We start from the raw sequence: 26,518 nt of genomic DNA on the forward strand, positions 1-26,518 counted from the left end.
GGAGTCAGAAGCCGCTATACCCTACCCTCGCCCAGGTGTAGATTGCCCCCAATGAACGCCCAGAACTAACTAAAAATCTTTCTTCCGGTCGTGATTGAAAACTCACTCGAATTATTTCTTCACTTTGTTGATTAGCATTCCTAAATCCATAGGGGAGAGAAGATAGAAATGGGTAGGTAAAGCTTGATCCATGGACCAAGGGGGAGGGAAGGAAGAAATTGTTGTGTAATGCTTACATACTCCTTAGGGAGGACAGCACCATCAAATTGACCTTAACAATTTTTGAGTAATAAACTCGGTTTTCTCTCTCTATATATATAAGACCTAACGGACGAATTGGCTGCGGCGACGTTTGCTCCTTTGTCTTCTTTCTCCCAACCAACAACAACAACGTCAACGTGAGACTAACATCTTCCATCCAAAATAATCCCCCACCCAACCCCCCTTTCGAGATCATCGGTTTAGTAAACAAAAAACCAACTCTTTCTCTGGTGAAAACGATTTTCATTTGTATTTTTTATCATAATATATGATTTTTTTGTTGAAGTGATTATAATATACGATTTGAATTTTAATCTTTACAAGCTAGCTCAGAGTTATATCCAAATCCCAGGTTGGATCTGATTGAACCCACGAGACAATCTAGCCCAGCCCGACAGTGAGACTGGGTTGGGGCGAAGTTTACTGGATAGGCCCGACTTCATCTTAAGTTTTATCTTTTGTTTTTCTCGTACACTTGTAAGTATTTATAACGAGTCTGGTCATTTATGTACTTAGAAGTATTCATGTCATTCTATTTTTACGGACACCGATGATCAGTGGCGGGTCTAGTATAGGGCTAGGGTAGGTTATAGCCTACCTTCACTTTCGGAAAAACGCATTAAAAAGAAATTTTAGACCACTAGGAAAATAATTAATAGTTGATAACATAGTGCTCAAGTAGTTCGATTGGTTCAAAAATGTTGCCATATTGTTCTTTATTTGTCTCTTTTTCTTTCTCTTCATCTATCTCTTCTCTCTCCATCGTTTTCTTTCTCTCTACAAAACTTAGATCTATATAGACACCTGAAAAAGAAAATATTGAATGCGTCTCTGGGAAGTGTAAATGAGCATCCCTCACGCCATATTGTTCTTTCTTTGTCTCTTTTTCTTTCTCTTAATCTATCTTCTCTCTCCATCGTTCTCTTGCTCTATTGTAGAGAGAAAAAGAAAAACAAAACTCTCTATCAAAAGCTAGACTAAAATTGAACCTCGATCGAGGGTTCGATTGAAACTAAACCTCGATCGAGAGTTCTGGTCGAACTCTTGACCAAATATTCATGTTCTTTTCCTATACAAAATTCAAAAAAGAAATCCGAAACTGTAAAGAAGGATTAGAAGTTAACAATCAGTTAAGGACAAACTGAACTAGTGTTCCGGCTCGATCGAGTCTGGTCCAAGGTCAGATTGGAAATTAGACTAAAGGGACTAATCGGATCTGACACTATTTTAATATGGATATGGTAGGTCTGGATTGAAGTCTGGACCGACCCAATAAGCAGTATACCATAGAGATATTATTATTTTGCCAAATATCACGGTATTTAAAATGTGCATTTTATTTTTTTCTTTCCTAGCCAATAAGTGTATTTGACTCTAATCTCATCCAGAGGGGAAAATACCACATCAAGCGGGCAAATCATTTATGATGGTTGTGGAAGTGTGTGGGTTCATGTGGCATTTTTTGGGATTTGTCCAAATCACCCTTGGGGGTCTACTTCATGACATCATTATATTTGATTATATAATCAATGTATAAATTTATTCTTGTTTATGCACATATTAAATTATAATTTGTGTTCCTTCACATCTTAACAGAATTTAGTGCTATTATAAAGAGATTAAATTGACCTATATATGTTGACTTTTTCTTCACTGGTTGATGGTTCCTGACAAATCTAAGTTAACAATAGGTAGTGGTATTGTAAAATAATTGAAGGACGAGCGAGAGAGAGAGAGAGGTGTGGGGGGGGACTGGCGGTAGAGGTGGTGGTGTCCGGCCAAAATGGGAGATAGTGAAGATGACACCAGATCTTCTGTTCTTCTACGTCAATACAGTCAAATATGATTGACCAAGTCTTTTTATTCTTGCTGCTGGTCATAATGAAACTTTCCATCCAATTTTGCATTCCCGCAAACAAACTAATTTTCCAAAGTAGCATTTTTTTTAACAATGAAGCACTCGAAAAGCAAAAGCGGTGATTGTGGTTCTTTTGCCACACTCATAACTAAGTGATGTGCAAGCTCTTTTTTCTTGTTGAAAAATGCCGAAGCTCTTGATATATTGAAAAACTTGTTACATGAAATTCTTGTTACAAGCTGGCAAGCCACACAACCCAACTAATTATAAGAACAAATGAAAAATTTTGTGTAGTTGAAAGAAAAACGAACGAACTTGATATGTCATCATTTTATATGTAGTAGTAAACTAATACAAATTGATATTTAAAATCGTAGCCAGGATGTTACTTCGGCTCAACCATGATTTGTCAACCGGGTCCACGGGATCTAAACTAATTAACACTCTTGTGCAAATAAAAAACAATTGTTTAATGGGAGTGATCATAATTAAGAAGGTAATCGAAGTCTAATGACAATAGAGGATTCATAATTTGTTGTTAGTTGACAATGTTGCTTTAATAGTGTAGATCCCTAAAAACTTATTTACTGTTTATATAATTTAAGTGTTTCTTAGTACAGGATGTCTTGCCCTGCCAAATTAAAATCAGAAGTGATTTATCAATGTATGATAGTATGAACACAAAGCAAAACTTAAAAAGGTATTGTTGAAGTGACCGAGTCGAGAAAGTGATTCAAGCAATAGTTAATCTTAATAAAAATATTCTATAGTGAAATATCTTCAGGTATGATGTTTTATCGAATGTAAAACTGAAATAAATTGTAGACATACAATTTAAATAATAGTAACAATTGAAAAGTATATAAGTAATTTCACATAAGTAAGAGTAACAATTGAAAATATTCATAGTAGACATACAACTGTAAAAATCATTTTCAGCAAAAAAAAAAAAAAATGTAAAAATCATACTAGTAAGAGTAACGATTTGAAAAAAATGGGTGAGAGGTTAAAAAACAAGGCCCGATTAGTACAAATAGTTCACTCATCTCCTAAAATGACTCAAAAGCCCAAAAACAAATTATAAACCCATATCTAGTCCAAAAACGGATCCCAATGCATTAAATCCCATCTCTAGGAAAAAAAGATTTGCTTCTTCCAACTTTACCCCTCTATACATATAATTTTGCATACATTTTTCAGAATTATGGTACATTATTCTGATGGTACATTATTTAGATAGTTTGTACATTTTTTAAAATGTATGTTCTAATTGTCTAATGATCTACAATATGTACATTTTTCAGAATGTTTAAGGAATGATAATACAATGTATTTTCTTCAAGTTTCTTTTATATTTTAACCATTATTGTCGCATTGTATTAGTTGTACTATATATTATATAAAATGTATACTTCATTTGTATTCTATAATTTAACCATTATTGTAACGTTGCATAATTTGTACCTTACATTGCTCATCATGGTTTTCAAACATTACTTATGATTCTCTATGCATTTTTCAGAATTATTGTACATTATTTACATAGTTTGTACAATATACCAGATACAATTACACACTAAAAAATGGATTGTACAAACTACCAGATACGATATACCAATATTGAATTAGAAATGCATTACATCTAAGACTCATACAAAGTCAAATTCGTAACCTAATTTTTCAGATGCTAAGAATCTAAAACAATAGACGAAAATAGATTACACATTTAAAAATGCACTGTACAAACTGTCAGATGCATTGTACAAACTACCAGATGCATTACACAAACTACCAGATGTACCAAATCTGTTGATTGAGGGTATTTTGGGCATTTTAGACAAAGGACTAAAAACATATAGATCTTTAAGGGTGGATTTTGGAACGTATTTTTTCTAACTTTTGGACTACCAACCTATCCCCCCCTCCCCCCTCCCCCATTTGAAAATCTTGAATTAAACTAAAATTTACAAGCAGTAACTGGACACACAGAAATAACCAATGGCACGAGCCTACTATTATTGCGTTTTTCGACCCACATTTATGTAATATTATTCGCTCTCTGAATCTACAGACCAATGATAATGATCAGTTACATTGGTCCCTCACGAAATCGGGAAAATTCACCATTAGCTCGATGCATCGCCATTTAACTCAATCTTTTAAAGACATGTTGCATGTCGAAATCAATTGGAATTATATTTGGCATATGAAAATTACCCCGTATTAAATTATTTCTATGAAAATGTTGTACAACGGTCAACAACCCTTGGTTGGAGTGGTAAGAGGTATAATCTTCCACCTAGAGGTCAAGGGTTCGAGACACGCTGAACAATTCAAAAAAAAAAATGTTGTACAACTAGCCTCTCGGTTAAAAACAAAATCGGTATATAACACTTTCGATTGTGCTTATTGTCATACCTGAGAAACTATGGAACATGTACTACTCCACTGCACCAGGGCCAGATCTATCTGGTTTTACTTTTTCATTTGTACTGATCAGATAATTATAGTTAAAGATTGGATTCTCTTGTAGCAAAACATCCCTAGCGACAACGATGGTAAATATATGAATCTGTTTGCTACATCTGGAGAGCCAGATGCGACTATTGTTTCTACAGAATAGGTACCACAACAAATCAGATTATCAACCGGATTCTTGTGTTCACAGCTATGACTACTGACGCGAACATTCCCCGTCATCCAAACACTACAAAAGAGAACAATATTACCAAGTATCCCACGATAACAATGCGTCCTTCCACGACAGTGACACTCCTTTCGGCATTTATTAGTTGTATCATAATCAGGAACCATAATACCTTCATATCAGCTAAAGCCTAAAGTGGCAACTATTCGGGCTAGAAATGCGGAGGAAAGTGAATGTAAGGTTATACTCCACGGAATGGAGTGGCCTTTACAGCTCAACATCGAACATATCCACATCATAAGCGATTACAAGAACATCGTCAACTACCTTTGCTACCACATCGACAATATACGTTGGGAATCACAAGCTCATATGAGGCAAATTAGGAGCACCACTTCACAGTTCAAGGAATGTATCTTCTCCCATATAAATCGTCAAGACAATTCCAAGGCAGACAAAGCTAGCCAAATGGGCTGGTACTCATAATTGCTCTACTTTTTTTTTTATGAGAACCTTATTCCATCTAAGTGGTTATCTTTTGACTTGTAATTTACGCTTATTTTATAGTATTTTCTTCAACAAAAAAAGTTCACATTTTAACCAATTCTTTTCTAATGGATTTCTAAGAATATTTTTTATCGAACGGATTTTTTTTACGAAAAGTTCTAATATTCAAAATAATGAGGAAAAATATCTGTTTACACATAATAATGTAATCAGTATGTCACACTCTTCCTAAATTTTACAAAGAAATATAACTTTAATATGCGTTTTTATTTTATTTTTTTATATAAAAACCCGGACCATCCTATAAGCATGAAAGACTATTCCTATCTTTACTTTATTTATTCCATTTAAAAGAAGTAAACAATATGATGGATTCTACCTCCATCATAAATCGAGTCTATGACCATCTAAATTTTTTGAGTAAATGTACAACTAATTAGGCAAACAATTGTCTGTAATGTGGCGCCCTGTAATGACACGAGCACGACTGGACCGATTTACAGAAGCGACACTAATGGATTTTTGATCCGTCTGTAGATTGCTGGGATGTGGTCGTGCTAGGTAAAACACAAGACTTCTCACGTAATATGTGCTTTTATTAGAGTAACCCATTTTTACAAATGAATGTATATAATATTTATATGATCTGACTCTTAAATTATGAACAATTAAGACTATGCTCTTAATGCATGTTATTTAAATAATAATACCTAAACTTCAGTTAAGACCTTGATGAGATTCCTTCTTGTATATCTTAAAATAAATTATTTATACGCCTTAGGGACGAGAGTATTGACTTTGGTGCCTCAAAAGCTGGATTTATACTTGTACTCTATATAGGGATTAGAATTTAGAGAGAGAGAAGAGAGAGAAGAGAGAGAAGAGAGAGAAGAGAGAGAGAGAGAGAGAGAGAGAGAGAGTAATTTTGTGCAATGGATGAATTGAGAGATAATAATAAGAAGACAATGCAAATCAATCTTTCATTGAAATTAAAAGGTAATCAAGAAGAAGAAAATCAAGGTACCCATGAAAGAAATCAAAGTAATACTATAGATCATCATGATAAAGAAGAAAAAAGAGTTCACCAAAACAAAGAAGATCCAAAAGGTGATGAAATCCAAGAACAAGAATTATTGGAAGAAGGAAAAGAAAAGGAGAAAAGTGACCCATCTACACATAAAATCAAAGAGGTATGCAATTACACTAGGAGCTTACAATCTAATTCTCTCTCTCTCTCTCTTTCTCTCTCTCTATCTCACTTTGGTTTCTCTCTCTAGTTTTAATTAATTATTGCTTATATATCCAAAGACTTAACTATAATTGTTCATTAGTTATCTATGCTAAAGGTAGAGATGAATAGAATGAAAGAAGAAAACAAAGTTTTGAAGAAGGTGGTTGAGCAAACTATGAAGGATTACCATGACCTCCAATTGAAAGTATCAATCATCCAACAAAATGACTCCAAAAAGGTACAATTTCTCTTCCTAGCTAGAGACCCATTTAATCTCTCTCTCTCTCTCTCTCTCCTATAAACCATTGCTTTTGCTACACATCTTTTGTTACGGTCTAGCTAACACATTTGCAAATGCCCATTTACAAGAGTTTTCATAATTTGCTACGGCTATCTGTCGTAACAAAAGACTGTTTAGTTTATTGATATCTCCAAAATTTACCAATAATTGATATTTTCCTCTCTCTCTCTCTCTCTCTCTATATATATATATATGTATATGTATAGGACCCACAGATCTTTCATGCACTCCATGGTGATGAACAAATCACAAGTGAAGAATCAAAGGGAGTTCATGAATACCTAGATTTCGAACATCGAATGCCTCAACGTATACCATTTGAAAGCCAAAACAAGTTTAGAGAAGAATCTCATGAATTAGGGCTATCATTGATGTTACAGAGTGATAATCATAATCATGTACATAATTATCAAAATGAAAGAAGAATAGAAGAAGCTAGTAGACAAGATAAAGATGGAGATTTGGTGATAGATAGTTTGGCTTCTTCATCAACCCAAAATAAGCTTCAAAAGATCGAAGTTCCCGGAATCGGAAACAATATTTCTTCCCCACCTAATCGTAAAGCTCGGGTTTCAGTTAGAGCAAGATGTCAAGAAGCTACTGTAAGTTCAATTTACTAGAAAGTAAAGTTTGAACCTTTATTTATAGCAAACAATGACTGATGAAATATTGAGATGAATTAATCTAGATGAATGATGGATGTCAATGGAGGAAATACGGGCAGAAAATAGCGAAAGGAAATCCATGTCCGAGGGCCTACTATCGATGTACTGTATCTCCTGGGTGTCCAGTTAGAAAACAGGTACATATATAATATTATTCTACCACTATATGTTCATATCCTCTCGAGAGACCAGTGTTTGAATCTTACTGTTTCGACTCGCTCTCTCTTTATCTTTTATATACATCTTGAAAATTGTGAATATGTGTTAAATCAATCTAGTCCTTGATGATGTAAATGTAAATTAGGTTCAAAGATGCCAAGAGGACATGACAATACTCATAACAACATATGAGGGTACACATAACCATCCTTTACCTGTGGGTGCAACTTCAATGGCTTCGACAACTTCGACGGAATCTAATAATTTTATGTTAACAACGGCATCAAAACCGTCTCCGAATACTCTAAACATATTTTCAGATAACATTTCAAACAATATCCAAATACCCATGTCTCACCATATAAACCTTAATCCATTAACTACCCATTCTACTACTTCATACTCATTTAACAACAATTCAACCTCCGATTTTTCGAACAATAGATTCATTCTAGACCTATCAAACAACTCATCTAATCAAACCAGGACTCAACTCAAGAACCCTAGTTCCTCTACTTCATTTCCACAACTTAACTACCCATGGTTTTCTAATAATCCTGGTTTTGCTTCGAATTCTAACATGGGTGATGGTTTAGTTAGTAGACAGTTATTCAACAAAACTGGCCATGAAGAAACATTAGTTAATGAAAGAAGGGAAGGAAAGGTAGAAGAGGAAGAAGAAGATCAGAATAAGGCATTAAAGTTAGCTGAAAATGTAAGTGTTATAGCTTCAGATCCAAAGTTTAGGATTGCAGTTGAAGCAGCAATTAACTCTATTATTAGTAAAGAAAGCCAAACAGTGAAACCACCTACCTCAGGATCTTCTAGTTTAGGTCTTAGGGATGATGGGGAAAGTAATTCAAGTTCTAGTAGCAAAAAATGGGTAGCTTAACCTTTGGAATGAAGAAGAAATCTATACCTTCATGAATAGGACAATTTGTGTAGAAGCAGCTACAAGGATTATTATATATACAATATAATATCTTTAATATGTATGAATAATTTTCATTATTAATTAGCTTTACTTTTTAGAGAAGGCAAGATTGTATTGACTATTTTTGCTTGATTAAATTTTTAGTTTTTGTTTCAATTTACACTATAATTAATGTTAGTTGTGGACAGGGCCGGACCTATAACTTAAATAGAGTTATAAATTTGTTTAGAATTTAAAACATAAAGCCGTTGATTACGTTGGTTCCCAAAACAGAAGCTCTGGCTGATTTGTGCTCGGGTCGCCCTAATTTTGTAGAGGTTCTTTTCTTTAAGATCTTTTGTTGTTTCTACTGATATTTTTTTATCACGAAGATGGTTCCATGGGATTATGACTAATAGGAAAAGAATTGTCTTATTATGTAAAGTACTGTTTTGGAAGAATCATTTTGTTAATAACAACTGCTAAAGTATTGTAGAAATCAGTATTGAACATCAATATGCAAAAGAGGGAGATTAAAGAAGTGAGAAACTTTCAATGAAGGCTACGACTTTATTAGTTGTAGTTAGGTTTACTAGTTGTAGTTAGGTTTACTAGTTGTAGTTAGGTTTACAAGATAGCAAATAGACAAATAAATAAAAACACAAAAGAGTAAAAGGCCTGTAATGGGCCAATGACTAAACTTCAGGGACGAAACTACAGCTAGGCCGAAGGGGGCCATGACCCCCCTCGGCCTAGCCCTATTGACTATCATTGTAACCCTAATGCACAAGGATTACAGAATTATTCTAAGGAATACATTAAACATGACAACAATGACTCGTTGGCTTCTTGGTAAAACTGTTTGCTAGTGACCTAGGTTTGATCCCCTGTGACTGCATAATTTTTACAATCTAGAGTTTTAAGACTTCTCTCGGTGGTGTGTTTGGAAATGCTATGTAAACTATCTAATTTCTCTTATAAATTAGGGTGCTTGGAAATGCTATATAAACCATCTAATTTCTCTTATAAATTTAAATATTGTAGTACAGAATTTGTATTTAAAACACATACAACTTATTTGTTTTGAAAAACTCGTATATAAAGTCGATAAATTTTAATTTTGTTTAGAGTATGAGAAAGAGACGCACAATTCACATAGATTGGAAATAAAAACAAATTGTGACTCACTTAGTAAAAGTTTAATCTACAAATCTCTATTTAGAAGACGGTCTCAAGTGATGAAAGTTACATGACATAATTTTAACCAAATTCGTATTACATTGGCCCCCCTCGTTCTTTAATCCTGATTCCGTCCCTGGACTAAACTACCCTATTATATGTATATATATATATATATATATATATATATATATATAATTCTAATACCCTCCCTCAAACTCCCGATGCAGTATTGAAAACATGTAAAGTTTGCCTGCTAAGAAACGAATGCTTAACCGGAATTGATTTGGTTAACAACAGAACAAGTCAGCAATCTGCATAATGGATGAAACGAACGACAAACTAATGGTGCCTTGAGCGAAATGATGTCGAGTAAAGTGAATCAGTCTCCAATGTGATTGGTGCGTTCGTGAAAGATTGAATTATGCACAGTATATATCACTTTGATTGTCACAATACGTAGGAGTGTGCTCTAAAATGGAAACAACAATGTTTGCAAGTAATTCAGGTAACCAGACTATCTCAGTTGTAGTAAATACCATAGCACGATACGTAGCTTCAGTGGATGATCTATATACGTACATTAGTCTGCTTCTTGCTCCTTTACGAAATAAGGAAATCACCCAAGAATACACAATAACCTAAAATGGACTTGCGATCTGTGCAATCAGTCGCCCAGTCAGCACCCAAATATGCTCACAAAGTCAAGGAAGAGGTCGATGACAAAAGGACACATTAAAAACAAGTACCTCAGAGATATCTCAGTATACGAAGTACAACTGTCCAATGAACTGTAGTAGGTGAACCCTCAAATTGGTTAACAACATGCAGACATATGCAATATCTGAACGAGTAATAGTGAGATAAACCAAACTGCCAACAACAGTGCGAAATAGTGTAGGATCTTCCAAAGGAGTACCATCGATAAAAGAATAACGAGCATTAGATTCGATTAGAGAGTCAGTCATCCAAGTATTATTGATACGTGCACGCTCAAGAACAGTGGCGAAGCCAGAAACTTTTGTGAGTGGGGGCACCTCTTTGTTATAGGTAATGAAAGAATTCCACAATACACGATCAAACTAGAATCGAAAAGCAAATTCTTAACAAAATTTTATTTATAGTTTAGATATTTCGTGGTAATTTTGATGTATAACAATCAATCTCTAATTTTCTCAATATGGATCAAGGATCTTTCCTCCAACGGGATTCCCAAAATATACTGAAATAAAAAACAAAGGAGGGGACGAAGAGATAATGGTGAAGATTAAGAAGAACGATGCTAGATGATGAAGAGGAAGTCACCGAAAAATCAGACAAAATCAAAATTAAGGGGGGACGTTTAGAAAACTCATCATCTCTACGAGGTCATTTTATTTAGTTGGTCACTTTGAGGAGGTCAAAATTGAGTTATTCAATTAATAAGAACCAATTTAAGCCAAGCATGACCTTTATAATGTTTTTTAATAAGTAGTCATCTTAAGCCAAATAATAATTTCAACTATAGTAGATATTTTAGAAAAAAAAAAAGTGTAAGTAGTAGAAATTTTCTCGAAAAAAAAAAATGTTGTGTGTGAGACTCGATCCCTTGACCTCAAGGTTGAAACATAATCACTTCACCAACTAAGCTAGGGAAGAACTCTATTTGAAAAACGGAAATATGCATATATATATATATATATATATATATATATATATATAGATATATGTATCTAATATAGCGGCAAATGTCGCATAACATTAACGAACCACGTTAGGGTCGTGGGGGCCTGCGCCCCCACGGGCCCCTATGTGGGCTCGCCCCTGCTCAAGAATATCTGTAGTGTATTGGGTCTGGGAGAGAAGATAACCTTGTGGGTTAAAGGATACTCCAAACCCTTATGACAGAGAGTGCCTAGATCCTTCATTTCAAACTGGCTAGCTAACTGCAATAAGACTAATTGAATTTATTTATTTATTTTTGCATTAGAGGTGACATGTGTACTCAGTAGGGATGTTTTAGAGATCTTCATTGGAGGCTAAAAAAAGTGTAGTGTTTATCTTGACAGTTAAGAAAGATAATCCTAACTCGCACTTGAAAACTAGGATTTTGGAGTTTTTCTTAGAGTGTTCCTTTGGAGATGCTCATGTAGTGGATTATTAAGTTTGAATATACATCAATTTTAAGACTTCTCATTTTTAACACAGAAAATTGGGTCGCCGACCCAAATTTAAACTTTTTGTAGTTAAAAAGAAGAGTTGTATTTTTTTTGGTTAAAAACCCAAGTTTTGTATTTTTTTCTTGTTAAAAACTCAAATGTTTGTATTTTGTTCGGTTAAAAACCCAATATCTTTAAAAAGGGGTTGCAAGTCATTGCAAAGGTGTTGTAAGGTGTTGAAAGGCATTCCAAAGCTGTTGCAAAACAGTTATAAAGTTGTCGCAAGGCGCTGCAAAGCTGTCGCGAGGACTAAAAAAATTGACTGGTCATTTTTAACTGAAGTCCAAATTTTTATGAAGTTTTGGCCAAATTTCCCTTTTGACCATCTAGTACAATTGAAAGAGGTGTATAAATCTAAGTAGATTGTGTGATTACAAGGGAAAGAAACAATTAGGCAATCTCGAAATTTAAAATAAAATCTTAATTATATTGGTAAATGTTCTAGAATAGCCAGGACTATTTGATAACAATTAATGGTAAATTTGAGTTCGTAAGTTACTCTTGATTCGACATCCGACCCAATTTCCTATTTTCTCTGGTTAAAAATGCAATCTAAGAAATATTGTTGTTAGGCACCACATATCTTTTTAAAATAGCCCAAATAAAAATTCAACTCATTTTCTAATGACCAAATTATCCATGCTTAAATAACTAAATTACCCCTAAAACTAAAAACAAAAAACAAAAAAAAAACCCATCCCAGACGAAAAAAACGCAGCCAAGAGAGGGAGAAGTTCTTTTGATATTTTCCAGTTAAAATTAGACGATTTAGCTAGCAAATCATCAATCAATTTTACGTTTAGGTCATACGAATCTCCCTTGCTCGTTGTTTCAACAAAAAAATAGAAATCTTAGCTGTTTTTGTTTAGGTAATTCATTCTAGAGAGAGAAGATCCAATTTTAGTTGCTAACAAATTTTCTTCACAATTTCTATCTTTCCACTAAGTTTTCTCATGTATTGATTGTGGTTGAACCTCCATTTCTTAAATATCCTCGCCTTTTGTAATATTCAAAATGAATAGGCATATATGCAACGCACAATCAACTCTACGAACAAAAAGACAAGTAATTTAGCTAATGCAAATCAATTCAAAAATATTTTGCAACTGAGTAGCAAGGCACTGCAAGGTGTTTGCAAGGCACTACAAGGTGTTTGAAAGGCAGTGCAAGGTGTTTGCAAAGCAATGCAAGGTGTTTGCTATAGAAACTGCAATCTCATTGAAGTATTTCGTCGAACAGGTCTTGTGCATCATTTAAACGACCTGATTTCAAAAAAACCTAAATAAAAGCCTTGCAAGAGACCTAAATAACATCATAAAATAGAACTTATAGACCTAAATACAAAAAAAATTAGGCTAATCCACATTAACAGTAGCTAAAATCAACATAAATGTTGAATACAAGACTTTGCTGAAGGATATATTGCCTCGGTCTGAAGGAATGGTATCCTTCCGAAGGAGTGTCCTTCGACCAAGGTTGCAATGCGTACAATTTGGCGAACAAGATCTTAATGACCTTACTCGGAAGATCATTAGTCCGGTCCAATTAGGGGTCGTAATGCCTAGCTAAAAGCCAACTACGATCGTCGAATCAAGGAGTTGATTCGCGGCTAACATAGACCGGATCCTACAAGGGTTACACAGCAGAGTAATGATTTGAACGGAGAGAATTGACTAGAAGGAGAATGGCAAATAAGTGGATTGGATCCATTATTGGTAAGTCCAGATTGATTCGGAGAAGTCCGAAGAGATACAAATATGTCCGGGCCCAAAAGGGAGGCCCGGAGAGGCTTTAGGTAGGCCGGCCATGTGATGGCCGACCTAGGCAATAGGGCCGGCCATGTGATGGCCGTTAGGCCCTAAGTGGGTCGGCCAAGGAAGCCCATAAAGGGCAATGTTGGCTGGCCACTTCAAGTGACCCAAAGGAAGGTATTTTGGGTGTTGCCTTGTAATTAGGTTTTAGGAATCCTAGTTTGAGTCTAATACCTCTTCTAGGGATTTCTATATATACCTAATTATACAACCTAAAGTGAGAGCCAAGTTTGAGAGCTTTCTGAGAGCCTGAAAGAGTTTCAGTATATACAGCTCAGAGAGAGAGAAAAGGAGTTTTCTCAAGTATCTAGTCAAGAAGAAGGAGTTCTTCATCTCAACCTTCAAGAAGGTCCTAGCTGACTGAAAGGAGGGAGTTCAAGTCATTACTCGGTGTCTCAAGTAGAGGAGCTACACTTGGAGCTCTTATCTTCCGAATACTGGTCGGGATTTAGTTCGTGGGAAAGCGATTAAGAGGTAATCATCTTTCCAATCTAGTTCATTGGTATGTTCATGTACAGATCCTGGAAACTAGTGTTAAACATAGAGATGTTTGAGATTCCGCTACCAACACTAGACAATTAGGTGTATGAGATACCCTAGTAATCCCCTACATTTGCAAGGGTTTGCAACAGCCTTGCATGGTCTCACAACAACCTTGCAACATATAAACACTATTGAGGGCAGCATCATGTAATAACATCAAATTTAGAACAAAAAGACAACAAAATGCTTCTCATCTAGATAGGTTGTAACTAAAATGAACAAAAAGAACAACATACTAATCTAATAAATTTACAAAGGTTTTATGTTCCATAAACCAATCTGCAAGGTGTTTGCAAGGCAGTGCAAGCTCATTGAAGCATTTCGTCGAGCAGGTCTTGAGCATCATTTAAACGACCTGATTTCAGCGGAACCTAAACAAACGCCTTGTGAGAGACCTAAGTAGCATCATAAAATAGAACTTATAGACCTAAATACAACAATAATTAAGCTAATTCACATTAACAGTAGTTAATGAACAAAACATCCACATGAACAATAGTTAATGGATAAAACATCCACATTAACAGTAGCTAATGAACAAACTATGAACAAAACATCCACATTAATAGTAGCTAAAATCATCTATTCAAGATCTATGAACAATAGCTAAAATGTTACTGAAATAGATCAGAAATTGCTAAATCTAACTAAGATGGAAAAATCATTAATAGATAAAATCAACCTAGATAGTTCGAGTTGCAAAATCGGTACTGAAATTGTTGCAAAATTGGAACATTTTATTTATTGTTGGAGTTGCAAAATCGTAAGAGAGATCAGCTTAACCGTAAGAGAAGAGATTAGGGCTTGAGTTGCCAAATCCCTAAGAGCTTATTGTTAGAGTTGCCAAATCGCAACGAACTTGACCGATGATGAGTCTTTTCACAGAAGAGATTAGGGTTCGTCGGTTTTTTCGAGAGATAGTGTGAATCGTGGGTTTAGAGAGAGAAATAGTGAAATGGAAATAAATGAAAATAAAATTTAATTACTTTGACCAAAGGTTAATCTGATATTTTCACTGAAATAAAAAATCACATAATTGCCACAAGGAGCTGAAGCCTAAAAAAGTTTGATGAGTCTTTTTTAGCTAAAGACCAAATCTTTTAGGGAGTTTTGGCCAAATTAGGGTGTAGCGAACAAATCTGAGGGCCATTATTCAAGCTCTCAGAAGTCGGAAGTGTCCTTTTATAGATTTTGTGATTACAACGAAAAGAATTAGTTAGGAAATCTCAAAATTAAATATACAATCATAATATTGGTTGGATGTTCTAGAATCACCTGTCATCATTGATATTAATAAAGGTAAAACTCAGTTGGTAAGAGCAAGTCCAATCCTAGCCTGTCTTAGGTCGAAAAAACCACTTTTTCAACTAAAATTATTGGCCTCAGCTCAGCCTCTAAAATTCAGCTCCAGCCCCAGCCTCTCTTGAGGCCGAAAATTTGAATTTGGAATTTCCCAATTTACTAATAAATTTCAATTAAAAAAACATCGATTACAACTAATAATTGATTAAAAATTTAAAACGACTTAAATACGACTAAACAACACTAGAAAAATTAATTAAAAATAACTAGAAGGGGTTTCTTGGGTCTCGTGGTGCACCGTTGAACCAAGCCTCTCGCGCCGCTAAAAGCATTTGTTGAGCATGTTCATCGAGAGACCTAATATCAATCTTCATTAAGTCCATCGCATATTGTCGGTTCGCCACCTCCGTTTGCACCCGTAGAAAATCTTGTTGCACCTTTAGGGTCTCTTGTTGAACCCGTACTGCTTCACTCAAAGTTACTGATCTTTGTTGGGAATCTTCGTCTCTTTTTTCCCAATATCCCTCACTGGGAGTTTTTGAAGCGGTAGAATGTGTGGATGGTTCGCCAACTCTTGCATTTGCTTTGGCTTGTTTACGGCCAATTGGTCTTTCTTCCGATGGGTTGGTATTAGAATCTCTTTTACCGGATGTTGACTCTCCTGGCATGTCTACCATCCACTTGTTGTGTGTCATCAAAATTTTGTAAACATGTAAGAACCTAAACCCTTTACCTTGATGATTTTTTTATAGAATTCGATAGCTCTTTGTAACTAAAATAAACAAAATATATATATATATATATATATAAGTATATTATATGAATGAAGTGAAAAGATAGAAAAAAGAAATTAAAAAGTTAGAAACAATTACCCGGTCATAATCGTTTTCTTCGCTTTTTGGAACTTTATTTATTATCCTCAAAGTCGATATAAAACTTTGACATTCCGAGCTTATCTCACTGAAACGAGATTTACAACTTCTAAGTGTGCGTTGAAACTTTGCACTCGCATTATATTCATCCGATATTTTTTGCCAAAATACTTTATATTTTTGGCTATTTCCGACAACCGCATCAAATGTGATTTTCAAATAACAATTAGTAAGTAAAATATCTTCATCCGGCTTATACGGTTCCCGTTTAGTTATCTTTGTCGAAGTCGTCCCTCCTTGCACACAAGAATCCTCACATACTTCATAATCATCAACCTCTAATTGAGCCGACGGGTAAGTAGAATTAGGGGACAACATTTCCATATAACTTTGGTTATCGAATTCATTGATGTCTAATGGATCCATGGGTGAACAAATGAAAAGATCAAAAAAAAAATTGAAAGAAAGAGAGATAGAAATGGAAAGGAAGTTGCAAGAATGAGAGAAAGAAAGTGATGAGAAGAGGGTGAGAGATGAAAATGGATCCAACCCCTATTTATAGGGGTTGGATCCATTTCTAGCCGTTGGAGCAAATCCAACGGCTAGGGAATGCCCCCCAAGTGACCGTTGGGGCCCCAACGGTCACTTGGGGCCTCCATTCAGTCGCCCCTAATGTTAGGGGCGACTGAATGAGGAGCCCCAGCCTCCGCTCCAAGCGGTTGGGCTTGGAGCGGGTGGCTGAGGCCATAAATTTGAATTTATGGCCTCAACCGGCTGGGGCTGGACATGCTCTAAGTTACTCTTGATTCAACATTGTAGTTGACGGAATTCAATGAATGGTAAAATTCACTTGTTCTATTTTCGACTTTGAGAACAGCAAACTTAACGTAGAATTGGAGTTGGGGTCCAAAGAGTGTAGTGAACAAATCCGAGGGCCAAATATTCAAGTTGGTCAGAAATCGAAGGTGTCCTTTTACGAATTTACCCTTTCTTAAAAGGGCCTACAAATCATGATACATCTAAATTAATATTTGAATGTAGTCAACTTTATCAAAATTCTAAACCAAACAAAGATAATAACTTAATCTTTATTCAATTAAAGTAACAAAATGCATACAAGAAAATAATCCACCATGGATATTTTAATGACACTCTAATAACATCACTCATTGATTCTTTGGCAAGAAGGGGAAAGTAGGTGTGAAATCGGCATAATAAAGACCAAAACCTCTTTCTTCACCGGCTGGCTTCATGTTCTCAACAAACATTTCAAATATAAATAGGTCATAAGGTTCACTACTAGGTCTTCTTGGAGTTCCATTAGATGTTGCTACTTGAGTAATTAGTCCTACAGTATAATCATGTGCATTTTGTACACTTGTATAAGGCTCATTACCTGCAAACGGCCAACCAGTCTCGCCTACAGCCAACTTCACATTAGGGAAATTTATTTTCTCCAAAGCTGCATAATAAGCATCTAATGTCGCATCATATAAATTGTAGTATGCATGTCCTTCATCTGTAAATTGTGGTTCTGTTGATTTGAATACAGCATAGTTGAGAGGAACGTTTGCTGGGTCACGGGAATAAGCGAAATACGGATATACATTCACGTATAAAGGCGACCCGTTCGCTGATAAATATGCAGCAACTTGGCTCATTATGTCCGGGTTGGTAAAAGTACCTTGCGAAGGCGGATAAGAGTTAGTAACAGATGCCCCTGAAAGAACTGTACTTATTCTAATTCTCCCTTTTAGACCGGTATGGACGAGAGCTTGGTCAAGGTTACTCATGGCGCCAACGACATATTGTGCAAAATTACCGGGGATAACTTCATTACCCGCAGTTATCGTTGTAAACGTTACATCAGTAAAATAAGGGACGATGTTAGTCTGTACCCAATTAATTGCAGCTTCTGGGCTGTTCGAAAGACTAGTTAAATCTTCATTTCTTGTACCTATTGTTACTTCTATATCTGATTTTCTCAATGCTTCTAGCATTTCATGTATAGGTTCGAATAGTCTCATCTTCGTAATCAAATGTTTCTTGTAGTGTGCTACTACAGCGCTTGGCGAAGGTAGATCGTTCCCATTCGCTCCGTAACATACACCATATAAATATGTAGCACCTACAGTTGCAAGTTAGAAATTAGGAAAAAAACACTCCAAAAAGAAAATTATTCTGAGGGTAATTATTATTAGAAATTCCCTGTTTAAATAACACAAAGATAGAGTTGCAACGATCCAAAGACCGTTTGGTTTACTGGATAAACAGTAGTTAAAAATAGTAGTTAAAACTACATTTTTTCCACATCGAGTGGTGTTCAACGGCACAAGAGAAATGATGAAAAAAGTCTATAAAATTACAATCATTAGATCGTCTCATTTGTTAATATACTGACCAGTAAACGACAAAAAATAATTATGGCCGAAAAATAGGTCATTATAAGAGCTCACAAGTACAGAAGGATTACCGGAAAAAAAAAAGATTATTTAATTGTGACAACTATAAAAATTATATGGTAAATTGAAAAAAAATCTATGGAGAAAAATAACAATCAACTAGAGACTTCTATTTAAAAAAAAATGCTGATTAATTTCCTTAAAATTGAAGTCTTTTAACAATTAAGGGCACCCCAAATGGTTTTGTGCAAATTGATATTCCTCCCCTTTACTTGAAATATTGGAAAAAACATCCTAATTTTTCAACAATAAAGGGAGATAAAATTCACCCAACACTAAATGAAACAGAAAGCACCTAAAGAAAATAATAAAAGACTTCTTACCTGTGAATGGAAAAATGTAGGAGATGGTTACTAAGAGTAGTACTACCCCAATGGTCCTAGTGGACTCCATTTCTCTACTCCTAATAGACTCTTGGATCAACTTCAATATGAGAGATAAGCACTCAAAAGAACCACAAAGATTGACAAGGTGATGGTTTCTCTTGAGTCTCTCTAGGCAAATTTATAGTAAATTTTTTAATAGGGGTGGGATAAGAAAGAGAGAAAATGAAAGACTTATATGGTAAAGTTATAACTAATTACTATTTATCATCTACATAACTTTTTTCCTTAAAAAGGCTGAAAAGAAATATAGTAAAGATTTGATGTTTATTATTTGATTTTACTTTCTTATTTTAGACTGAAAAGAAATTATGATCTTACTACTATATTAGGAAAACAAAATTATATTAAAGTTACTGACAAAATCAACATAGTCTAAAGCCAAATTTCCATTCTCCAACATGACACATTAAATAATGAGAAGCAAAGGAGAAAGATATTGAGACTTTATTTTACCGGAAGGATTTTGTAACATAATCCTTCTGCTTCTCAAACAATAGGATATTTGTTAAAAGAGTGGTGATGTTTAAAAGTGGCTTTTCAGATATCTTTCAAACAAAGTCGCCTGTATTACTTTTGATGCATTTATTCAAATTAGGATTCAATAACGACCTCAAAAAAAATAAAATTCAGAATCCTATTCCGAGCAGGGCCGTGTTTGGGTCCAGTACGGCAGGGCGCCCGCACAAGCCCCCACCTAAAAGGACCTACTTTTGATGATATCTTAACCGTTAAAGTATATATGTTTAAAGATACTGACCTAAATATAAGCTATCTCTTGGATGAGATGGTTTGATACATATTATTTGATGCCACAGGCTCGAAACTCAAGGGCAACCATAAATTTTTTTTTCCCTACTTTTGTGAGGTTCACGATACCATTGCTAATTGAATCTTTATTTCTACTCAATTACACTTATTTTTAAAGTTTTGTTATTTGAGTGCATTTCTTCTATTTTTGGAAGTGTTCTTCAGAAATAGAAATTTAATAATTGTAAAAAAAATTCGATAATATGTAAATATGTATGTGAAAATCATGATACAGAAATATTATATTCAGATACTCAATTTTAGATTCTAAATTATATCTTGTACAAAGAACGAATACTTTTAACAAAGAAATTATACGTTGTTCAAATTTTGCTTGTAATTTTTTTTGTTTTCCAAAAGGCCCGCATTCAAATTTTGCACGGAGCTCCGAAATTCTCAGTCACAGCCCTGATTCTGAGTGGAATCCCCAAATGAAAGTTTTTTCTCATGCAGGACATCCCTTAATGTGGCCGTCCATGGCAACCCCTTTAGTGGGTTGGCCTTGGCCGCCCATAGCCATGGTCTGCCATTATATGACCGACCCCATTCTATATACCCGGGCCTCCTTTTTGGGCTCCATTGTTTCTATTTCTGTCTGGCGATTGTCCGGGACCTTTTGGGCATATCAAATTGGATTTAATCCAATGTGTTACCCTATTCTCTCTACTCATATCTTTCCGATCAAGTTGTCACTCTTTAGTGTAACCTGTTGTAAGATCCGGTCGAAGTTAGTCGTGAATCATTAATGTGATTCGACAATCGTAGTTGGCTACTAGCTAAGCATTATGATCCCTAAATTGACCGGAATTGACAATCTTTTGGATAAATTCGTCATTTCTTCTATATGACAAATTGAACGCATCTTTGTTGAAGGACATTTTCTTCATGCAGGCACCTCAGAAACCTCATAGAGGATTTGCTAAGAAAATGAGAACTACACAAATGTCAAGCAAGAGAATCAGACATAACCTTTCGAGTATAAAGCGAAGAATCCCTCTGAAAATGACGAGTGGGTCAGGGCTAGACACTAAAACCCACTTCAATTCCAAAAAGATTAATTCGGGAAACGGGAAAGAACCCGAAGAGTATTCGGAGCCCAAAACAATAGAACCACCAACACTATCGTCGGAGGACCAGTGTCACGAGAGAATACCAAAAACGCTCGCCGCAGATACGCGCACGAAGCTAAGGGACTACCCCCCTGTACAGAAATCTTGAGGATGAGACTCCCCCAATTATCTTCGCAAATGACGAAATACTGAGAATAGTCACCCGACATAACGATATGTTGTTGATCACTCCGACGATAACAAACTAGAGCTTAAGCCGAATAATGGTTGATACTGCCAGCTCCGCCAATGTGATGTGCAAAGCTTGTTTCCAACTGTTAGATGTATGCCCAATTTACTAAAAACGACAGCGCGTGTTCTTAGCGGGCTTCAGCGAGAGGCAAGTGCTCAAGGACGGAATAATCTCTTTGCCCTTGGCAATTGAAGAAGGAAGGGCTAGCAGGGTTGTCACAGTGGACTTTATCATACTTGAATGACTCACTGCTATAACGTCTTCCCAGGAAGACATTTTATTCAAGATTTTGTAGCCATCGTCTCCATCTCGCAATTAATGATGATGTTCCCTATCCTTGGAACTAACTTGATAGGAACCGTCAGGAGAAACTAAAGGCTAATCCGAAATTACTAATTGATCTCAACTCAAAGTTGTAAAAATCGAGAGGAAAAGTCCAAAGAGTCGGTCATAAAGCGGGAATAAAATCCCAGAAAATCGCATAAGCATGGGGAAAAGCAGGCATGGCAAGACTGTGAGGGAAGACCATTACTCAAAGTTTAGATTTCCTAACATGTTTTTTAAGCGGGGAAGTGAAGTAGCATAGTATATATCAATACCATACAAGTACTAGCTAGGCACTAAGTTTTAAAATTATATCAAAATCTAAAACAAACAAAGATAATAATAGCTTAAGTTGATTAAATAGAACAATCTTTATTCATTTTAAAGTAACAAAATGCATACAAGAAAATAATCCACCATGGATATTTTAATGACACTCTAATAACATCACTCATTGATCCTGTGACAAGAAGGGAAAAGTAGGTGTGAAATCGGAATAATAAAGACCAAAACCTCTTTCTTCACCGGCTGGCTTCATGTTCTCAACAAACATTTCAAATATAAATAGGTCATAAAGTTCACTACTAGGTCTTCTTGGAGTTCCATTAGATGTTGCTACTTGAGTAATTAGTCCTGCAGTATAATCATGTGCATTTTGTACACTTGAATAAGGCTCATTACCTGCAAACGGCCAACCAGTCTCGCCTACAGCTAACTTCAGATTAGGGAAATTTATCTTCTCCAAAGCTGCATAATAAGCATCTAATGTCGCATCATATAAATTGTAGTATGCATGTCCTTCATCTGTAAATTGTGGTTCTGTTGATTTGAATACAGCATAGTTGAGAGGAACGTTTGCCGGGTCACGGGAATAAGCGAAATACGGGTATACATTCACGTATAAAGGCGACCCGTTCGCTGATAAATATGCAGCAACTTGGCTCATTATGTCCGGGTTGGTAAAAGTACCTTGCGAAGGCGGATAAGAGTTAGTAACAGATGCCCCTGAAAGAACTGTACTTATTCTAATTCTCCCTTTTAGACCGGTATGGACGAGAGCTTGGTCAAGGTTACTCATGGCGCCAACAACATATTGTGCAAAATTGCCGGGGATAACTTCATTACCCGCAGTTATCGTTGTAAACGTTACATCAGTAAAATAAGGGACGATGTTAGTCTGTACCCAATTAATTGCAGCTTCTGGGCTGCTCGCGAGACTAGTTAAATCTTCATTTCTTGTACCTATTGTTACTTCTATATCTGATTTTCTCAATGCTTCTAGCATTTCATGTATAGGTTCGAATAGTCTCATCTTCGTAATCAAATGTTTCTTGTAGTGTGCTACTACAGCGCTTGGCGAAGGTAGATCGTTCCCATTCGCTCCGTAACATACACCATATAAATATGTAGCACCTACAGTTGCAAGTAAAATAAGTTTTCAAATTAGCAATGATTTTCATTAGAAATTAGGAAAAACAAACACTCCAAAAAAGATTGTTCTAAGGGTAATTATTATTAGAAAATCAATGTTTAAATAACACAAAGATAGAGCTATAACGATCCAAAGACTGTTTGGGTTACTCGATGAAATAGTTGTTAAAAATACATTTTTTTTTAGATCGAGTAATATTGAGCAACAGATGAGAAATGACGAAATATTGTCTGTAAAATTACAATTATTAGATTGCTTTTTTTATTAATATATAACGACTACCGAAAAATAGGCTATTATCATACATAAGTACCGGGTTTTGCGAAAGGGGCATGACTTTTTATTTTTTTGCAAAAGGGTCGTGGACTAGTGTTGACCAGTTAAGTTCTAACACCGTTAATCTAATTCCATTACTTAAAAAATGTATTGTTACATTTAAGAAATTTATGCGATTTTTACACTAAATTCGCAAACGTGAAAAATAAGACATCCACCTTGAAAAACATTATTTTTCTAGATTTTCTAGCATTACACATTTAAATAATGAATTTCATAATCTAATACATGATGAATAAATGATATAATCAAAATATATTTATGTGAAACATAAAAAAGGAAGCAAAATTTCAACTCCGGCATAAACAAGAGAGCAAAAAATCTAAAAGCACATGAATATAAATCTAATCTACTCAACTTAAAGAGTTAGAAAGTAAAAGGAATTTAAGAAGTGTGATGAGGATTCGTAAAAAAAAAAAATTAAAAAAAAATACCAAAAAACTGACAAAAAAAACCCTAAGCTCTTCTCTTGTCGGCACAATCTCTTTGTAAAACTCAAGCAACAACACCTCTTTCAATTTCCGATGAAAATTGAAGGTGGAAGAAAGAAAAAAAAAAGAAGAAGATGAATAATGTTAACTATTCATGTAATGTGATGTTAAATTTAACATTTATTTAACGGTCAATGTTAGTCCACGACCCCTTCGCAAAATAACAAATAGTCATGTCCCTTTCACAAAACCCGGTACTTATCTACGCCCCTTTCACAAAATAACCCTATATATAAAGATTACCGGTCACACACAACGGGAGTGCTACATGTTCAAGAAATTGTGATAATTATAAATATCATATGGTAAATTGAAAGTTTTTCCTACCTAGAAAAATCATATGGTAATTTCTTTGAACAATAAAGGGAGTTAAGTCAAATTCACCCAATACTAAATGAAACAGAAAAAACCTAAAAGAAATGATTAAAAGAAATCTTACTAGTGAATTGAAACAACATGCAGGAGATAGTTACTAAGAGTAGTACTACCCCAATGGTCCTAGTAGACTCCATTTTTCTACTCCTAATAGACTCTTGGATCAACTTCAATATGAGAGATAAGCACTCAAAAGAAACACAAAGGTTGACAAGATAATGGTTTCACTTGAGCCTCTCTTGGCACATTTATACTAAATTTTGTAAAAGGGGTGGGATAGAGAAGAGAGAAAATGAAAAACTTACATGGCAAGATTATAAAAAGACACAATCTGTTTCAAATTTAATAATGATGATTTCATGTACTTTATTATTTGATTTTACTTCCTCATTTTAGGTCGAAAAAAATTATGATCTTACTCCATATATTATGAAAACACAATTTATTAATATTGACAAAATCAACTTAGTTTAAACCCAAATTTCCATTGTCCATCTTGAAAAATTAAATAAGGAAAAAAAATGGAGAAAGATATTGAGGCTTTATTTTATTGTAAGGATTTTGGTAAAATAATCCTTTTGCTCTAACACATTAGGGTGTTTATTAAAAGAGTGATAGATGTCTAAAAGTGAAAATGACCAATCCTTCAAAACAAAATCCATCCTTGAATTAATTTGAGAAAATAATCCTTCACAAACTAAAATTTATCCTTAAATTAATTTGTGATTCTTAAGGGATAATGATCAATTGTTCAAAATATAATATGTTTTTCTCAAAAAACATACTACCCAAAATTCAAGAGAATTCTCACTAAAATCTTAAAGTGGCATCTCCCTCTAACAAATACTTGAGTGCCCAACTTTTTATAGCGCCAAGAAGTCAACTACTTTCAATCAAATCCTGGATTTGATTAGTTCTAAACTCTCTCTCTCTCTCTAGCGTAATAAATATCTGGTCTGATATGGTCGCATTATAGTCGTAATAGCTATAGCGGCGGTCGTCCTCCGATATCAGATGCATTGTTTTGCTATCTCCAAAGTGATATGACGAAAACACTCTGAGACTACTCAAAATTCTTTCTAGTGGGAGAAAGCTAAGGTATCTATACAAAATCTTTGAAATCCATTTGTCTCTCCAAGAAAAAATGGGATCTTGCAATCAGACACCGTCACCTCGAAAAAAAAAACCTTCTTTTGCAAGTTAGCATGGAGAATCCAAACAGACCATGCACAAAAGTGTCGGAGTTTCAATGCTTAAATCTAAGTACCTTAGACACCTCCAACCACGGATCAACGAAATTCCATCACTCATGTTGTGGAGGAAAAGCTTGGATCTTATATCCCATCTCTCTTGTTGGGAGGTCCATCGAGGTGTTTATATCAATATATGTACTGGCGACAATCTTCGCAAACAGCTTTGGACATTCAATTACATTGTTTCCTCCATGTACAACCACTTGGCTGAAAATCAGATCACTACTAACAATAGTAACATTATTAATCATATTTCCGACATTAACACTATCCTCCGCATTAAACTTTTTCTTATGGAAATGTTTCCTAAACGCTCTCCCTATCAAAAATAGGATTTGCAAATACATTGAAAACAGCCTAAACTACGACTTATTCGACCAAATAAAAACAATTAAGCAGACGTTATTACTTCCTAGTAAAGCTAGAGACATGTGTTTTTTCTTTAAGATTAAAACGGGTATGATTAAGTATCTCTCAGATTTTATAATCTCAAAGAGATCATTCCATTCAAATAACATTATTGGATCAATTGCAGCCATCCTGTGGTATATTTGGAAGCAAGGTGCATTTATATCAAAAGATTGTCAAATCAACCACAGATACTACCCATCTATAAATACTCTCATCACTAACTGCCAAATTATTGGCAAATGGATGCATCACAAATTGAGAATCGAATGAAAGTGGCAAGCATCTACGACCTCTTTCATCAAATAACATCTCTTTCAAATTTATTGCACAACCTATCGGGATAGGGATGTTATTTCTTGATAGTCAATTCTATTAGTACATATTTAGTATCTTGTAGTGTTTATTAGTAAAATCACTTTCTCTAGTCTTTTTTTTTTTTTTTTTTTTTTTTTGCAAATCACTTTCTCCAGTATGCACATGATTACAACAATT

At 34.9% G+C, this 26,518-nt stretch overlaps 1 protein-coding gene and 2 pseudogenes across 2 annotated transcripts; 1 reads left to right on the top strand and 2 right to left on the bottom strand.

The window, feature by feature from the left end:
* The first annotated feature begins 6,111 nt into the window (after positions 1-6,111).
* LOC147532253 (uncharacterized) lies at positions 6,112-8,719 on the top strand. Of its 2 annotated transcripts, none has more exons than XM_086648326.1 (5): positions 6,112-6,463; positions 6,605-6,742; positions 7,012-7,407; positions 7,494-7,607; positions 7,775-8,719. In XM_086648326.1, exons 1-5 carry the CDS (start codon positions 6,206-6,208, stop codon positions 8,519-8,521), a joined length of 1,653 nt encoding a protein of 550 aa, XP_086504452.1. In that variant the 5' UTR covers positions 6,112-6,205; the 3' UTR covers positions 8,522-8,719. The 2 variants fall into 2 exon arrangements, with proteins under 2 accessions (XP_086504452.1, XP_086504453.1); XM_086648327.1 differs by having other exon boundaries at positions 6,141-6,463; positions 7,021-7,407.
* An 8,894-nt stretch (positions 8,720-17,613) lies between these two features.
* On the bottom strand, positions 17,614-19,302 carry LOC147532254 (glucan endo-1,3-beta-glucosidase pseudogene; annotated as a pseudogene).
* Positions 19,303-22,179: 2,877 nt separating this feature from the next.
* Positions 22,180-26,154, bottom strand: LOC147532255 (glucan endo-1,3-beta-glucosidase pseudogene; annotated as a pseudogene).
* Positions 26,155-26,518: the final 364 nt, after the last annotated feature.

Source organism: Eschscholzia californica, unplaced genomic scaffold, assembly GCF_041429995.1.
Source record: "Eschscholzia californica isolate CP2 unplaced genomic scaffold, dmEscCali1.0.p SCAF_6, whole genome shotgun sequence".
NCBI classification, from domain to species: domain Eukaryota; kingdom Viridiplantae; phylum Streptophyta; class Magnoliopsida; order Ranunculales; family Papaveraceae; genus Eschscholzia; species Eschscholzia californica.

Coding starts and splice junctions, on each gene's coding strand:
- LOC147532253 (XM_086648326.1), top strand. CDS start 6,206: ATGGATGAATTGAGAGATAATAATAAGAAGACAATGCAAATCAATCTT. Junction 6,464..6,604: donor CTACACATAAAATCAAAGAG/GTATGCAATTAC, acceptor ATTGTTCATTAG/TTATCTATGCTAAAGGTAGA. Junction 6,743..7,011: donor AACAAAATGACTCCAAAAAG/GTACAATTTCTC, acceptor GTATATGTATAG/GACCCACAGATCTTTCATGC.